The 19,506-nt window shown below is 33.8% G+C and overlaps 1 protein-coding gene and 1 long non-coding RNA gene across 7 annotated transcripts in view; both read left to right on the top strand.

Moving 5' to 3' along the window:
• LOC146541609 (uncharacterized) overlaps positions 1 to 19,506 on the top strand; it is a 240,467-nt gene that overhangs the window by 151,225 nt on the left and 69,736 nt on the right. The gene's annotated exons all lie outside the window — the stretch shown is intronic.
• SoxN (SRY-box transcription factor soxNeuro) lies at positions 16,536 to 18,493 on the top strand. Its single transcript, XM_085192450.1, has one exon. It carries the CDS (start codon positions 16,707 to 16,709, stop codon positions 17,823 to 17,825), a length of 1,119 nt encoding a protein of 372 aa, XP_085048576.1. The 5' UTR covers positions 16,536 to 16,706; the 3' UTR covers positions 17,826 to 18,493.

Here is a 19,506-nt window from a genome sequence, read left to right as displayed (position 1 = left end):
ATTAGGGCTCTATTCACGGCCCACCCCTGGATGGAGATACGCGGTGATTACTGCAACCGCTCCCGACGGCTCACGAATAAAGACTGCATCATAATTTCACCAGATACACCCTCGCAACAAATTGATATAAATAAAGACCTTAATGACCAGTTTTAAAGTTCAAATTTGTAGTAGCTACGCTCGTGTCACTTGCACAATGACATGTAAAAATAATGAACAAACTTACGGTTTGGACGAGGTAAGTTAAGTCTTGAGGTGAGGGTGGAGAGCTGACATTTGGGTGTATGCTGGCAGTGGAGATGTTGGATAAATTAATAGGAGGTAAAGTTTCGCGGGACGTCGCACCGGCAAGGTTGTCGCAGTTGTGATTCAATTTGGACGCTAATTTAATGACGTTGTCGCAGAGGCAAACAAATTGATATTCATATGGGACCACCGGCAGTTTATCTTATTTATACTTTTTACATCTGATGTCAATTCTGCTGCCTCATTAGCTGGAAATATTGTTTGCGTTTTTTATTCGTTTCTGAGAATTTTTTGATTATTCTTGTTTTTTTTTAATATTCTGCATTATATTTAGTGTACTTTTTACCTTCGTTCATATATTAATTACACGGTTTATTTGAGTGTCTAATGGTTTTTAATTTTACATAGTGAACCGAAAATCGAGTTTCTATTTATTCTAACGTATGTATAGCTAGCTATAGACTACTCAGAATCCAGCTTTTTAAGTTGAACTATAATAAAATATTTTTATAATTACTATTATTGTTGTTTTAGTTTAAAAAAACAAGTCTTAAAAGATTTTGTTGTTATTATTTATTTGAATATAGATAACGCGCGAAAAATATAACCCTTCCTTAGCAGTCGAGAAAAAGAATGACATCTCGAGAGAACACAGAATTTGGCACCCATATCTCGATGAAATTGAAAACGACGCATTTTTCGTTATTGAATTTGATTTTCGTTTTACATATAGGTAAGACTTTAATGAGAATTAGTTGTTTTATAAAATATTAATACTGTTATTAATTTGTCGATTTAAAACAATTAATATAATTTCAAAATCTTCAATACAATTTTTAGTAAAATCACTTTATCCTGACTAATTCAATCAATAATTGTTTAGCTTACATATTTTTATTCATAATAGTCTACCTTCGCACAAATTAACTAGGTCATTTGAAATTGATGAGTAAATGAATAAGTCTAATATCCTGATTTTTAAACGTTACTATCATTAAACGACTAAGGAATTAATGGTATGAGAAATTTTAAATTCTTTACAAAAGAAGTATTTATAAGACCTAATTATAAATGGGCCAAATTAACAAGTTAAATAGTTAACAAATTGTAAAGATCTTCAAAGTAATTCAAAATAATACGTGTACCAGCTCATTACCAGTTTTTTTATGAATCAAACAATAACAAAAGAATATACATAATTGTAATAATACGTAACATATTCCATTGAATCTTGTGACTGGACTCTCCACTAATTGCTACTTACAGCTAGTTGAGATCGTCATCCTGGAAGACGCCAATATTCGCGTACCCCGGAATGGTTCCCAGCGTCAACGAGATAATCGTCCGCCGCTGGGTCCTCGCATTGTTGGTGTCGTTACACCCTCGTTATTCAATTCAACAATTGCTCCTTGTTTCGTTATATCGAGGCTAATATACTATGTTTGATATGTAGACTTGTACAGTCTGTAAGTTGCAATTGATTGACTAATATATTTTCAACTACTCTTCATTACATACATACAAACATACATACGTAGGTATTAGAAATATAATAAATAATTTTCTAGATATTCTTATTATATCGAGATATTCTTATTTAGTATAGTATAGAAATCTAGTGTTAAGACACTCCACATCCCACTTTAGGCGGATTTTTTTAGACAATACTTGTTGAGTGACGTTCCCTCGAATAGGAACTGAACCCCTAACCATCGAAAATATAATCGTTGTAGATATATAACGTTTTAAAGGCTACATTTATTTTTATGTTCGATAATATTTTGGGTTAGGGAAAATGCTGTCATAATCTAAATTTAATTTTTTAAAAATATTTATTTTACAGAAAAAGCAATAGACATACCTAAACGAATGATAGAGTTAAAAAGTTCCAAATAAAACATAGTTTTTATATATCCATACAAAAAATGATTCCTATTATATTATAACAAGACACTACTTCACCAAAACACTACAAGGATACATCCTCTCGAAACTTGTGTGCACCAAGTAAGTATTTAGAAGGCTGAGCAGAGCTGTAAGGTGGAGATAAACTTGGCCCAAGTAATCCTCTTTGTGTAAAAATGTCCCATGTCGCCCCCCACGGCCGCTACTTTATTAAAAAGCGCGTAATCTCCTATAGTGGACTGGGTAACGCGATTATACTAAATAACTCAATACGAACGATATGAAATTGAATTTAAATCCGTTTATACCCTTGTATCAGTTCTATACATCTGCTGGAGGTGATGCCGGGTTAATTGGAATGGCATCACCTATTGTGCTACAGGTAAATTATATAACTATTTTAAAATAACAAATAAATGTATTTGTTTTAAATATTTTTAATGAAATTAAAAATAATTTTTTAAAGTAGTTACAATGACAATTGCATCAAAACTTAACTCTTAACTGATTTCTTATTTGATAAATATTATAAACTGCGTAGGTACATGAAATGAAAGGTAATGAAATAAATATGGTCAGTCAGTCGTGGCGCAAGGCCACAAACGTGCAAATGTAAATGCGGTAGGTTGTGAGTTCGATTCCCGGTTGAGGAAATGAAATATTTCAAAGTGTGAAGTAAAAATAAGAAAAAATAATAAATAATTAAAAAACACTACTTTGAAACATTTATGTAAAGCATAAGTTACTATAGATATTCTCATAAAAGCTGCTTAAACATGAAATTAATTTCCGAAAACGCTAATTCCAATAAGGTAAGGTACATCTAACGCAAACACTGTATCTTGACACCCGACACGACAGCAGGAAGCGAGGAGAGGTGGCGTACTTCATTACTCGCATATAGGGTTTCCAACTTTCAAGTATACCTTACTTTCCTTAGATGTTATAAAGAGTCTTCTGTGTTTATTTTTAAATATTGTTATGAAGCTAGAGCTTTTATATTTAAAATAATGAATACTTAAGTCCAATAAAGCATTATATTTCGCTACTTGTTATCTCTTATTAAATTACATTAGTAATTTTCTATTTGCTCACTGTTATTTCATCAAATACTGTATCGTGATAACAAAAAAGTAATTTTAATCAGCTTATCAAATATTACATAAATATAATTTTGTTGATAGGTCTTAAAATTATGACTAAAAGTAAAAAATCTAAATGAATGATCGAAATAAGCTATAATCAATTTTTTCGATATATTTGTAACGGTTATAATGAATCAAATTATTTTAGAAAGCGTTCAAAAATGTTTGCATTTCTAAATGTTATTTAATTTACGCTATACTTATGTTTTATATGTAATTTACGTTTAATATATTTCATACCTTCATCATGCTGATTGGTTTTTCTAGTTATTGTTCAACCCTATCCGTAGATCAAACAATCGCCGCCGCCATCTTGCCGGAAGAGACGTCACTGACGTTCACTTTGATCCTACAAAAATAATTCTAATTCTACCCCATAGAGCTTGTTCTACGATTCATGTATTTGTTCTTACGTAAGGTTTATTGTAAATTAGCATTTGATGAAAATGATTTTTTAAATGACAAAAAAAACTTAAAAACATTTAAAAATAGTAATAATTTCTTACATTCATGTCCAAATTAAAACTATCATCAACTATATACATTTTAAAAAAATTTTGTATTTAGAAATTTATACATTTTATTGGTTTAAGCAATGGTCAATTTCAACACCATAGATAAAATTATGATAAAAACTATAGCAAATATAGATAAACATAAAGTATAGTTAATATTTAAATGAAATAGAAAACTCTTAACGCCCCCCATAATAGAACAACAATACACTCGAATCAGCACAAATGTATTTAGATTTCGTAATAAATGGTATTCAAAGCTCCCTGCATATCGAATTACTTCAATAAATCTGACATAACGTTTCTATGGAATTGTAGAACTATTACACTATTTTATTAAAATTATTTTTGTTTGTATTTTTGCTATTAACATTGTTTTAGATAGTATACCATATATTACAATTTCATAAATTAAATAGATTATAGATACAGGTAAAAATAATACTTTTTAAACATAATCAAAGAAAAACAAAAATAAAATTTTAAATTCATAAATTCTATCAGAGACCGTCTTTTGTTATCTAAATTGATACCCTTGTTACCATAAATCGTCTAAACAACAAAACACATCACACTAAATCATGTTACTATTCAAAACAGCGACTTCTTACTGCAAAAAAAACTTGGTAAAAAGTGTGTCATCTCCCTTCAGAAGACAATGGACAATCCTTAATTGAGGGTGAAAAGGTTCGGAGCAACAAAGGCGTTAGATGTCACGCCGTACCAAGGAATTAAAAGTGTATTATATATTTGATGAAAGGATTACACAGGTGTCCTGGGAGGAGCACCACACAAAATGTCAGGATGATGTCAGGGAGTGTGTTTCGTGATCGAGAAGATAAAAAACAAACTTAATGTAAGTTACAAATTAGTTTGTACGTACAGTTATATGTCATAGAAAAGTAAAGCCTAAATATTCGCTACAATATATTTTTTTATATTCCTATACAAGGTTAGCCCTCGTATATCAATTACTATCTAAAAAATTCTCATTCTGCTCAGCTTTAAGCGTTGTTTATTATAAAAGTATAAAAACTATGAGAAAACTATAACAAAATGCTCAAAAGAAGTAAATTTTAAATTTACTTTCACTCTAACAAACTGAGCTATTCTGTATAATAAAGTTTCATAACTGTGGTACCAGCTGTGGTTACTTAGACGAGTTTAATTATAGACGTATACCTACATACTATTAACATCTATCAGGAGCTACGCGAATGTCATTTGCGATGCACTTTGTCTCGTCTCACGTTACCTGTCACAGGCAGCCATTAGTTGACCTCCCACGTTTGTAACTCACCCTATGAAACTTACCCTCCATGTCTTGGCTTAAGACAAACATATAAAACCACATGAAAAAATCCCACGTAAACTCTATGGTTCAGAACATAAAATCTAATGTTGAGTGTACGTCTGTTCGGTATTTGTATCGGTAAATATGCTAGCGGTTGCCTTGTGACCCAAAACTTGTCATTTCCTCCGTGATTACTCGTCTCAGAGTACGTTCGGTATAGTTGTCACGGAACATCGACTATTATTGGTGAGTGTCGATTTAGGCTGTTTTCACATTGTATAGAAATGGATTCTATTTTTTATTTGCATCCATATTTTATACTCTTATTTATTCAGTATTATTTGTTTCTTGCCAATGACTGAAGAATTAATTAAGTTAATTTTAAATTACTTTTTTAATTTTAAATGTATTCTATTATTATGATAGTGAATTATTGTTCAGATCAGTCATAATACAATAACGAGCTGTAAATTAAGGTTTCACCTCGCTCGGGCTCTTTTAAACTGGTAAAATCATATACAATCGTTACGAAAATATCGGGCGAAATATCAGGAATATTTTTGCGACAACTCTTATGGGGTGATATTAAATATAAATGCAATAAACGATTTTTGGCCGCCGCCGCAGGAAATGACAATTATTTTTCGGTCCACACCAAATACTGAGAGAATGGATCCTCTTTCACACGCACAAAATACCTTGAAGGAGCTCTTTGTATGCGTGTACACGACACAGCTGGGCAAAAAACGTCCATTCACAAAAATAGGTTAGTCGCGAAACTCATGCGATCTCAATGGCAGCGGGGTGGCTCAAGTATTTCAAATAATTATACATCATTTTAAATCGATTTTCAATTATTAACTATACGAAAGTATCACAATCACGATTTATTAATAACTTAATAGAACCGCTTGATACTTATCAGTGACGTTTATTACTGAAATTACATCTCCAATAGTTGGATAGTTATTTAAAAGTGTAAATTGTGGTAATTACAACTAAGTTCTATTAATTCCAACCATAAAATATATTATCATAAAAGTTTATTCAAAGAATAATCACCGAGATTATTATATCAGACACCATTAAATTACTATCATTATAGGCTGAGAATTGCTGTTAATATCCTTATTGAATCAGTTAAGTGATTAGACGGTGTACATAATATAAGAATAATAGAGCTAACTATAAAATTTCAAGTCCAGGCGGTGTAAAATTTGAGAAAAAAATCCCAGTGAAGGAACAATGCCACGCTGTCTGCCGGCGGACAGGTATATGACGGGGCACATTTTATTGGTTTTCCGAAACATTCCCTTGCCATATTAATAAATGAGTGGCGGGAAAAAAAACTCATAGCATCCATTTGTCAGGCGTCCAGTGATTTATGGGTAAGGACTTTTGAGATTCCTAGAAGAATAATGTTTTGTTCTATTTGCTTACCTGTCGCGGTGATTTAGGGCCGAAATACTTTCAGTCTCACCTTTAAATACCTAGCTCTGGTTTGAGGGAATGTAACGTTTTCAAATACTTTTCGAAAGTTGAAATAATCTATATGAAAATATATTAAATCTTATAATACATTTCAAGTAAGCTGTAAAAATAAATGAATAAATAGAAAAATAAATAATTACTTGTAAGATACTTGTCTTAGATAGAAACTAGTAATTTCTTTCTCATAAACTGGACAGTTCATGGAGTGTTCGAATTACGATATCGCCCCGTCACCGTCACCGCGATACGATCGATACGTCGTCGGTATCACACCGCGATCGTGCCGCGAAATGTGCTGACCTCATGTAGGTGTTACTTGTCGAACGATATGAGAATAGCCTTTATCATTGTTCTACTTTACTTTATATTATACATTTTCAATTAAAAACTTAAATAATTACAAGATTATACAGCAGGTCTGTTTGTAATTTACGAAATTTCTTTAATATCCAAATTAACGCAACGGTTCAACTTTCTCAAAATCCTGTGATAAATCTAAATCCACCCGGCGTACAATAATTCTCGAAAACTTGATCAGGGTTTATCCTCTCACGCAATACATCGGGAGCAACAGTCCCCGGAAGCCTATTGTTCAACGAAACTCCGAAAATATTGAAACGCGCCAAATCTCTCGTTTAATCGAAAAACGTTTCAAATTTTGGTCTAACAAAAAAATAGTTGGCTAATCCGCGGCCTCTTTGACTCCCAAATAGGACAAGGATAGAAACATGTTTGTTTCTAAAGGAATATCCTTAAAAAAGCTTTGGATTATTGATTTCTGCGAAAAGTCGTTGAGCCATACGGATAATGTTCCCTAGCGAGAACGAATTACTCGCTGAGGGATAAACTCACCTCTAATTTCGACAGAGAATTTAAGCTTGATCAGTAAACCGAGATAAAATTACCTGCTTCGAAAATATTACTTATCTACATAGTGTGCTGCACAGCCACATGTTCTCATTAATGGTTAAATACCATAAGTTTGCTATCATTAATATACGCGCGAGTTTAAACTGCACAATTAATAATCCGGCAGCAAAAAAGAGGAAAATTAACATGAGATCTTTAATAAAATAAGATGCGGAGGAGCGTGATCGATCAAAATAATAATTAATAATAGATCGGCTTCGAGTGCCGACTGTGATGGATCCCTGCACTTAGTCATCGTGTTTAATTAAAAATGGCGTCGTAAATTAACGGTTACATTTCGAATTCCGAAGTTCTCATCATTAAAACGTTGCTCACGTATTTGTACTTATATGTCAAGTCCATTGTTGTTTAATTGTGAAATGCCGATAGAGACCATTGGATCTTGGATCTGGTGGTTGTGGTGATGGTTGCGATATTTCTTTGATCATCAATCATGAAGTCACTCCCAATAAAACTTATGTAAGAGTCGTTATCTAAGGTAAGGCCTATAACATAAAAATTAACAAGTTTCGCAAAAGTTTTCATTCGACTCGGTATTTTCTTTATTTGTCTTAGTGAATTAATATTACTGTGAGTGTGAGGTCCACTAAATAAATAGCTTTAATGTATTTACAATATACACACGTATTCACAAATATTTACTTGCATTATTTAAGTTGATAGTCATGCGATTTCTATGCATTTAAAATTGTACATTTAGACATAAGTACATACGTATTGCACTGGACGAGATACATAAAAATATAAAAAGATCCTTAAAAATGGCTCTTCACTTTTTTGTATTCACATACTATAATTTAATTTTCTTCAAATTTGACATATTTTTATTACTTTACTTTTACCAAAATGTTAAGTAACAGTATCTATCTGGTCTACATAGATAACTATTATTTTATCTATCAAATGCTTTTTTTCTACGCAATACGGTCAAAGACAATCAAAAATTTATTATTTAATTGGATTATCCCAATATAAGTTTAATTGCAGAGTGCATGCATGATCGACGCGCTGCGGGGTGCTCTCTCTGCGCCCGCGTCGATCCTACAAATCATAGACTGGCTGTGCCTATTAAATAATTAATATTATTTTATTAATATTAATAAATAAACCTAGATTAATAATTATTATACTGTAAAATATATTTTAGATGAGATATACGGTGAGATAACTATATATAGTTATCTCTACTATCTATAAGATTTAGTTATATATATTTTAGATTGTTTTATTTAGCTTTTCGTATAAGGGATAACATTATTTTTGTGTAATTAATAAATACTATTTTTCATTTTTGAAAGTTTCTTCTATTATCTGTAAACTTGTACTAAAAATAACAAATCTACACTAAAGTAGATATAAAATGGTAATATCCATAATAAGAAAGTGCAGCGAGTCAATCTGCAAAGCGGCGGGAGGTGAGTTGGATCGAACTAATGATAAGGCCGATCGACGGATTATTACATTAAACTCGACGTTATATCATCAAGCGCGCCGCCTGGTCGCTGGTCGCTTCAAACCTCTGGCGAAATTTAATCTTGTACATGTCTTATTGGAATCCAGCGTTTGTTTGTTTTATAACGAACCACGATCTGATATGAAATTCCTCATGAAGATATAGCTTTAGATGTAGAGTCGAAGTCGAAGAAAAAATAACATTGAAATGAATAAGTACATTATATATTGTACTTATTCATATCGATATAAGGAGTAGCTGGTGATTAGCAAGCGCTATAGCTGAATGAATGACCGATGCGAGGGCTCACATCCCGAATATCGATCCCGCGACCCTTCGAGCGGCGCCGAGGCCGGCACAAAGCCGCGGCTCTTTATTATAGCATCTCATATTGTTGTCATTGTTATTATTATGATTCTTTACCGCTTTCCATTGTCGGTCGGCGTTGTGGCGGTACTTTTTCACGGTCTGCGCTTAGTCCGGGCATCGAGAGCGCGACGCTCGCACGTTCATTCGCGGAAAATGTGTTTTCTTCGCGGAAATTTTGGAATTTCATAGTTTTTTTGTAAGTTATAAGGTGCGCGCGCACTGTCGAGTGACTGAGATGTGGACGAGGTGTGTTCCGGAGACTGTCTGACAGCTGACTGAACTGTATGTACTGTGTGTGTGGGTGGATATACAACTGTGCAAATGTATTATAATATGTAGCTATATCACATCCCAATTTACATTAAGGTTTATTAAAAATCATTTGGAACTAAATAAGTTTTATGAACTGTATGATATAATGCTTATCTTTACTGTGTTTTGCTATGTGTTAGTATTTATTAGTAGAAGTCATACTGACTCATCTTAATTTAAACTTTAACTAAATGTTTGCATTATGTTTTGACTCTCTTTCTGACTCTCTCACTAAGGCACTCTATTTCTGTACGCGTATAAGTTGATTGTTATGTGCAAAAATAATTATTATATTTTTAAGCAAACCTTCTCACAATTTATAAATATGTATTATGCAAAATTTTACAACCAGAGGCTAAAGCAATATAAATTTGTATTTATAAACTATAAAATGTATTGAAAATGCGTTATCAAAGTAAATCTAGATGAAATGTACCAATATAAATATTTTATTACTATTTATAGCTGGATATACTTAATAGATATTTAGTAAAGTAATAAGAATTTTAAACAAACATCTGTATTGCTGAAATATTTATTATTGCAGACACATTTAATCTTATTTTATTTAATGCCGTTCAAAGTTCTGTAATAGGGTAACCTGGTCTAGTATTACAGAATTAATAAGAAATTATTAATTGTTTTGTTTTGATATTTTTTGTATTGTAATTTTTTTTAGTGATAAGACGAGCACGATATTATTCGTTAAATACATACTTATAGTTAAAATATATTTTTTTGTTATATAGAAGACCTCACATTCGACTGTGATTATTTCCTTAAGAAACTTTACATTCTGTTACCTACCATCGCATTCGACTGTAATTATTTTCTTAAGAAACTTTACATTCTGTTACCTACCATCGCATTCTACGGTGCAAAATGTTTAAAGATAATTTAGGAAAATTTAGACTATTTATTTATTCTGGTACACAAACATCTCTACCATACTAAAATGGCTGCATTTGTTCTATAATATTCTTATCTGCCTTCTGTATCTCGTATACAGCAGGGTTAGCAGAGGGAACTGAGTATTAATACTCTCCTCTTTCTACCCAATTTTTTTGAGACATTGCATTTTGAGTGTCGAAACTCACCGCCGCGGTTTGTCTTGTAACAAAAGCGAAAATTAATATTTAATATTTTGTTTCGCTGTAATCTTTTACTGGAGTCTAGTATATCCAAAGTAATAAAACTAGTATACAATAATTCTAAATGAAGTCTACAAAAGCTTAATTACTTTTATGCGATATAAATAGATACCAGTATTCTTATATATTGTCTAAATATAACCCGAATTCCTTTTGAATATAGAACATGGCATAGGTAGGAACGACAGTCGCACGGTACTATTTAATTTGCGGCCTTCCAAGATAGCCCTGATGAGTCGGAGACAGCGACCGGAAGGCCCCCACCCCCCACCACCCTCCACCCTGGACACAGATAATGTATGTAGGCAGTAGGCCTATTCAAGTGTGACGGACAGAGTATTAAAATGAAGATTGCAAACGTTTTTATACTCTAAAATTTATATCTTGGCTGGAGATTTTACTCTCGTATTTTTGAAATAAAACGATATTTTGATAGATTAGATTTGAGCTATTAGATAGGAGCTAGGTTTTGCAGTTTTTTTCTTGTTGAATTGCTTTTTACTAATAAAATTATGCATCTACCTAGTACTTAACCTAACGTTGGGTTCTGTTAATGTATAAAGTCAATTCTTTAAGCGTGTTGCTATTGAAAATCCTAATTTCAATATTATCTTAACACACGGCATGACCCAAATAAAGTAAATAAATAAAATATATGATTACTTCTAGTTTATTCCCTATTCTATATAAGATCCAGGGGGAGACACTCCCACTAGATGATAGCTCTTAGGTGCGGTCTTGTTTGTGTCCAGCTCAGAGCCCAATATTGGCCTTTCATTATCATGCACCGCTGCGATTCCGTCTTGAGATGGACGGTGCAATATATTATACGGACTGAGATGGTAGAGAATATGTAATTTGCCTTTATCGCTCTCGTTATACCTAAATATATGACAACGCATAGGATTGATCATTACTTATCCTAAAATCTTAATGAAAAATATGTTTTACAATATTTTAATTTAAAATTTTCAAATACTTACAAAACTAAATATTAAAACACGAGCTAAAAAAACAACAATGTAAAGTGAAGCAAAACTATTGCACCTAAAAACATTTCACATTTACGATCAAAATTAAAATATTGCTCATTAATTACCCACACCATTTCTAGATTGCACAAAAAAATAAAATCAGCAGATTAATAATTGCGAACGAATCTGACGTTCGCCAACAATGCTCGGCGGCCATATTGCGGCGCGTTTCAGTGTTGCCAGGCGTAATAATTATTAATTTGCAGCGACACTCGCGCGCTATCATTAGCGACACCTCGCACCAATTAGGACGCGCCGAGTGTTTTGCTAGCTTTTTATTTAGCCAGCAATTATTGAATGACTCGATGCGTTGTCAGTAGTGGTGTTCAGTGCTGCCGAGGTGTTGATTTTTCATTTTTAACTGTAACTCCATCGCTCTCAAATTGAATGGGAATGATTAATACGCGAGGATTGGAATGATTCAAATTTTAAATGTTCATGAGAACGTGATAGCTTTAATGTTAATATGATGTAATGAGTAAGACTAGGATAGCGTTGGTTAGATATATCTACTCGATGTTTGTATTTATGAATTTCGGCTTCCATCCATCCATCCATCAGCCTTTCAACGTCCACTGTTGGACATAGACCTCCTCATAGAAGGCTTATGATAATATAAATATGTAGTGATACAAACTTTTCTTCAATAGATACGTTTTATTTTAAAATAACAATTTAAAAAGTATTTAAGTATTGCAATAAGCTTGTTGTTTGTAATTGATTGTATGTAACTTGTATGAATATGTCTAATAATGATAATAAAATTTACATTTAAAATTGTATATCCAATATTACATTTAAATATTTTTATCATTTTATCTTATTATCTTATTTATTTATTTGATTTTTTTTTTGGTATATATCATTGCTATTTATACTTCGCATTGATATATTTTGTTATTTTTTTTTTAAGATTTAAATATGTAGCTTTTTTTTATAATAATATGTTATTAGATGATGATGATGTTTAAATGATGTGTAGCTCTGTACTTAGATAATATTTATAAGTAGCAAACTGTAATTGGCTTAATTTTTTTGTACAAGTTTTTTTTTATTAGTAGTATTAAATATGCTGTTGTTTTCTGTATAATAAATAAATTAAATTAAAAAAAAATAATCATTTTAATTGTAATAATCAATTGTAAAATGTTTATTATTTGCTTCTTATGTTGTTATGACGTTTGTTATTAATAATAAAAAGCTTACAAAGTTTTTTTTTGTTTTATTACCCTTTATAGGAAAGTATATCTATCTATTAAATAACACTTATTTGCATTTAACTGTTTTAATGATCTCATTAAGTAATTAGACATTCATATATAGGTAGGTAGGTAGGTACATATTCAAAACTCATAAAGAAAGTTAAAGTGTTTTGTTAACTGTAAAAGGATTACCTCTCTTTTGTATCCAATACAAACAATATCTATGTACCTATATTTAGGCAATTTCTAATAATAAATAAACAAAATATTATTTATGTTTGTATTTTTTTTAATAAACTTGCGTATATTGCTACTAACAACTACTTTATGTAACAGATATTATTTATTAGCATTTTTTTCTTTTAATGTCAACACAGAAAAGAATATATACCTATTAGACTGGTAACCAATAAGATATATAGGTTACACTGGAAGTAACTGAGTATAATACAGGCTTATATTTACATTAATATCTAACACTCATTTTATAATACTAAAATTATGGACAGTCATTTTCTTTTTTATAACATTTTTAAATTTACTTATTTAACATAACTACTTAAATTAAAATTAATCTGTATTTTATTTTATCTTCACACTTTTTCCTTAAGTTCTATTCATTAAAGAGTAGGTACATATCTTGACTTCTTAATTTTTTTATTATTTGTTAGTTTCTATAGCCATTTATGTGCAATATCTACCCAACGTAGATAAAAAGTGAAAGATCACTCTGTCCGCTTACCACACACACACTTAATAGAAACATAGGTTGATGAATTGCGGAATCCAATTTTGTGTTTTATCTAACTAAACTAGGACAACGAAACAATAGGAAACCCTATTGACAGTATTTAAAACACAAAAACTCAACTCAACACGCAATGCCTCCAGAATTGGGCGGAAAGTGGGGAGCGAAAGTGTCTTAGTGGGAACGGAGTGTCTTAACACTAGGTTCTCAGATCCCCTTTTCCTACCCAGCTTTATCTCGGATAGGTATAGCATGAAGATATAAAAAATATTAGGTAGGTAGGTAATTTAATTTGAAAATATATATACCTATTAGAGAAAATTAGGGCCATTGTAGCACAAGCGTGTAGCTGGCGTTGAGTTCCTTCACTCAACATCAAATGTCTCGAAAATTTGTGAAGCAAAAAAATAGGAAAAGTTAACACTCTCTAAAATGTTATTATCTTATTAAAAAAAACAGATACAATTTTTATACAATTATATAATTAAAATATTTAACTTTAACATAAGCATGGATTGCTGAATATTACTAAGAATTTATTCTAATCTTATCCACATGCAAAGTAATAAATATAAACCTCCCTAGTAGTAAATGTACCAAGCTAAGTAACAGTAATAAGCTTTTAAAACAAAAAGAGTCATTAAAGTAGAAATTATGGATGCCAATAAATAAAGATACTAACAAAAGAAATTTGTTCAAACATTCCGAAAAGTAAGCTAGACTTCGGTTCCGAGAAACTGCCTGCTTACTTAAAAAGAAACCTTATCTTATTTTTTTGTTTTCAAAATTACCGTTACTATACTATCGCTTTATTAGTCATAAAATATAGTGTCTTGCAAGTAACTAAGTTTTATTTTTTTAATAATAATAATCCCACACACAGCAGGATAGGCAAAAAGAACTTAGTGTAAAGACACTCCGTTTCCCACTTTCCGCCGATTTAACATTTTTTTTAAGTTCAGAAAATAAATTTCTTAAATGTTGAACAATGAAATACACGCTTACAGGTAATAATAACAATAATTATTATTAATAGATAATTCCTGAACTGCCTTCCTATATAATATAAGGACTTTTAATATAACAATAAAAAGTTTCTTTTTGTTTAATATCAGCAATAAATAAATTAATATAATTTTTTTTTATATATCTACCTACTCTGGTATATTCTAACTCAAATATAGGTGCCGATATTCTGTCTCAAAAGAAAATTAGGTGTCGGTATCTTAACATATCTTCAAGTTACCACACATAATAATTTGTAACTTAAAATTTATTTATTTATGTTTGCTTGTAACAATTGTTTCAAGCAAACATGAATAGAAAATCTGCTAATACCTTAAGGTCATTTATTGGTGCCCTTACCCTATAGCACATCATACAATAAATGACAATAAAAGCAAAACCATAATTCTCAACAAAGTCAAATTCTAAACAAGTTGTAGGTGCCTACCTACCTAGGTAATTTATTGTACCTACTTATATAATAACTTTTCTGTCGTAAATACTAAATATCTAGGAAATAGAAATTAATAGGATTAAATAATGTCTAGGTATACCTAATTACTTATACATATTCAAAGCAAATTTAAATAATATTTCAGTCATCTTATTTAGAGAAAGAAAGACGGAATATGTTTTGATCGTTTTATAATTTCATTTATTGTTTAAATTGTTTTTAGGAAGCCTGCTCAAAAAAGAATATTATTAAGTAGTTGTTCTTGTTATTAAATTGTACCTATAGAACTTCTTCAGAACAATGATGTTTAATGTTTAAACAATCAGAAGATTCCCTTATTTGAAATATGAAAAATATTCCTTCTATGCCCACACAACTACAATTTTCCATTATCTACAACCAATAACAACTAAACAAATAAAAAGTTTTACGCAAATAATGTAAACGCTTATATTTATCTCTGAACCGCAAAATTTAAAAGCTATTATATCTTACAAAGACTTGCCACCTTTATATTCAATACTATGTTTTGTAGATTGTACTCTGTTTTGTCACAAACAGCTGACAAAAAGAATAGTAAAATTGGCCTTGTGGCATACCTACTATGTTATTGTTTATATATCGCATAATGCAGTCAATGAATGCTTAAATTGAAAAGTCTATTGTGGACAGGAACAAAGGCATATTGTAAGTGATCATCAATGACTATCTGAATTGCTGTAGACGTTAGCGAGGAGCCAGCGCCGACCAGCTTCAATACGTGAGGCCTTGAACTTAGCTCGCAGCTGTGCTAACTTTTAAGTCGGTTCAGCTGGTGCGTCTCGGTCACCTCGCGTCTACGTCATTAGAAATGTATCTATTGAAACATTAATATTCGAGATTACGCTCTAGATAATGATAGCGTCAAAATGTGTGTCGTAAAGACGTAATAATTGAACAAGACTAGTGACTGGCAGAGAAGTAGGCACGGACGGAAGGTTTTCTTAATTGAAATTTGAAGTAGCGTTCTAAAAAGAGTTAGATAGCGTACGTTGTTTACAATATAAACTAAGGTCGAGGAGGTGCAGCCACCGTCGGCAAACAAAATTGTGATTTGCATGAGGCGGCGGCGAGGCGTACGCTCGCCTCGGTCGCCACGCGATTAAAAATGCAGGGCTCGGCGGGTGGGAGCGCGCGGGCGGGGCGGGGCCGCGCCCGCCTGCCATTGGTGCGCGCGCGACGGGCGGGCCCGGAGTGCGGGGTGCGCGCGCGGGGGGCGAGCGCCGCCGCCCGCCGGACGCGGCCGCGGGACGACCACCTCACAACGCACGTAGCCTCCGCGTCGCACGGTACTGCCTCGCGAGACGTTATCCCGACGCGCACCGCCGCGAGTCCATGTGAGCGACCGACAGTTCTCTCGTTGTGTACGGTGAACGAATTATCGGCAAGCTGTACGCGCCGCAGGAAGACGATATGTTGACGATGGAGACGGATTTAAAGGGCGGCAGCCTGCACGCCACGGTGCCGCCGCACCACGCGCTCCAACACGGCTACGGCTCGTTGGGCGCGCTCGGTGGCATGATGGCGCTGCCGCAGCAGCAGCCGCTGGCACAACACCAGTCATTGCAGCACCACCAGCACCAGGCCCTGCCACAGCATCACTCGCAGCCCCAGCAGCAGCACCATCAACCCCCGAACAATAACAATAATAATACCAGCAAGAACTCCAATGCGGAGAGAGTGAAACGCCCGATGAATGCATTTATGGTGTGGTCGCGAGGGCAGCGAAGGAAGATGGCATCGGATAACCCTAAAATGCACAATTCAGAAATATCAAAACGTTTAGGTGCACAGTGGAAAGATCTCTCGGAATCGGAGAAGCGACCGTTCATCGACGAGGCGAAGAGGCTTCGGGCCGTTCACATGAAGGAACATCCTGATTATAAATATAGACCGAGGAGGAAAACGAAGACCCTCGCGAAGAAGCAAGAAAAATATCCCTTAGGAGGAGGAGCACTACTCGGAGCGGGCGACGCTCAGAGAACGGCCGCCCCGTCGGCGCAACAGCCCCGCGATGTGTATCAAATGACGCCCAACGGTTACATGCCAAATGGATACATGATGCATGATCCCAGTGCGTACCAGCAGCAAGCGTACGGGTACCCGCGCTACGATGTGTCGCAGATGCAGCAGGGCGGGTACGGCGGCGGATACTACGGCGGGGGCCAGGGCTCCCCGTACCTGCCGCAGCCGCCCTCGCCCTCCGCCTACGGGCTGGGCCCGGGCTCGCCGGGCGGCTACGCGCTGCCGGCCTCGTGCGCCTCGCACTCGCCCAGCGGCTCGTCGGCCAAGTCAGAGCCCGTGTCGCCGGGCCCACCGGGCATGAAACGCGAGTACGTGTCGCATGAGCCCCCGGCGCAGCTGAAGCGCGAGTTCGGGCACGCCCACGTGGCGGGCCAGACGCACCCGCACGAGCTGGCCATGAAGCGCGAGTACGGGCAGCAGGACCTGAGCCACATCATCAACATGTACCACGTGCCCGACGAGCAGCGGTACGCGGCGGCCGGCGAGCGCGCCATGCCGCTCATCTGAGAGTCGCCCTTCGCGTGCGACATCGACATCCCGCCGCTATGAGCTGGCTGCGTCGCCGCGCGCCCTAGTGACTGTGACAGTGATCGTTATCGGCGTACATACTTCTAGGTATGTCCTTTATTTGTTTTGTAATGTACTGTGGCCGGTCGCCGCCGCTGTTAGTGTTATGAACTGTTGACGTTAGCGGAGAGCGGAGAGTCGGCTCGCTGCCGACGGCCAAACGTTCAATTAAATGTTGTTGATAAATACTTGTATTATATTACGATTATTGTATTTTTTCATGGTTTAAGTTAAAATATTCTAAGTTGTGTTGTGCGGACGGGAAAAAGATTAGGAGGAAGGTGCGAGAAAGATGATGGAGTGTCTGATGTTATTTGAATACCAAAAAAAATTTGAACAATATGTAAATATAGTGTTAAAGGTTAGATCGATGATGAGTTAGCCGTAACGAGTAGGTAGATAGCGATAAGAGATAAGACGTGCCACGACGACACTCGTACGCCCGTCGTGTATTGTACAAAATATTTGTTATATGGATCGGAAGTTATGAAGCCTCGAAGACTAAATATTGTAATACAAAAATGTACAGTGAGTGTTATATAGTCAGTGGACACAAAGTATATTGAAGAGAAAATGAAGTTATCAATAAACGACGCGTTAAAACTGTATTTGCTGTTTTGTTCTAGAACCCCCCCACTATTTTATACCCTTTTATAACCATACATATGTACATGCTACACAAGCTTACAATGCATATGCTTACCTGTTCAGGATCTTCATAGTAAAGATTTCAACGCGCTTTATCAAAGTTGATATTTACTTTTAGAAGCTACTTAGATATTTATTTTTATGCTAAACTAGTTTTTTACAATAATTAATAAATGAATATAAATAAATTAACAAATATTTCAATATAAGTTAAAGAAAGTTGTATCATAAGTTATGATTATTAATAAGAAAAAGTCACATAACATGGTTTGCTGTGTGGTATTAAATCATAATTATCTATTAATTTGAAAAAATTTAAATAACACTTGAATTGAACTAAAGTTTTCTCATTTAACACACCAAATACACTCTCATTACATATTAAATAAAATAAAATATTTGCGATAATAATGTTACAAATATTAATACCTCAATTACATTATGAAGAATAAATGCTCGAGTACCTCAAATATACAGTTAAATAAATAAACAATATATCTAATTTGGTTAAATGTTATTATTTATTTTTTTTGACACATTTGACATTGATGGTCAAAATAAAAGTTGGACATCAAATCATTAAGCAATTTATCCAAACAGTTTTAACTAAGTAATTATATAAAATAAGCAAAATCAAGTTAAAAATGATTTAGCACTATAGGTACACTTCAATACACTATAGAACAAATAGATTTTCTGTGTTCTGTTGCTTTAAAAAGGATATAAAAGTGAATTCTTAATTTTTTACTTATAATTTGAGGCCGGACAGCGCTTAAATTAGTAAACGGTGTCCGGGCTCATACCAAGAAATTATATATTAGACTTTTAAAAATCCAATTGCCTAAATAAGAAATGATAGTTGGACACTATCTTAGCTATATACTTAAAATTTTCACTTGTATTATGCACATAATAAATTAAAGCATTTTTTTTATTTAAAGCTTTTACGCTAACATTCTTCTAATATTTAATA

This window comes from Heliconius melpomene, chromosome 1, assembly GCF_056956725.1.
Source record: "Heliconius melpomene rosina isolate 202511_hmr_F chromosome 1, ASM5695672v1, whole genome shotgun sequence".
Lineage (NCBI taxonomy): Eukaryota > Metazoa > Arthropoda > Insecta > Lepidoptera > Nymphalidae > Heliconius > Heliconius melpomene.
The sequence above is the reverse complement of the archived record's forward strand: the minus strand, read 5'-3'. Positions and strand labels throughout refer to the sequence as shown.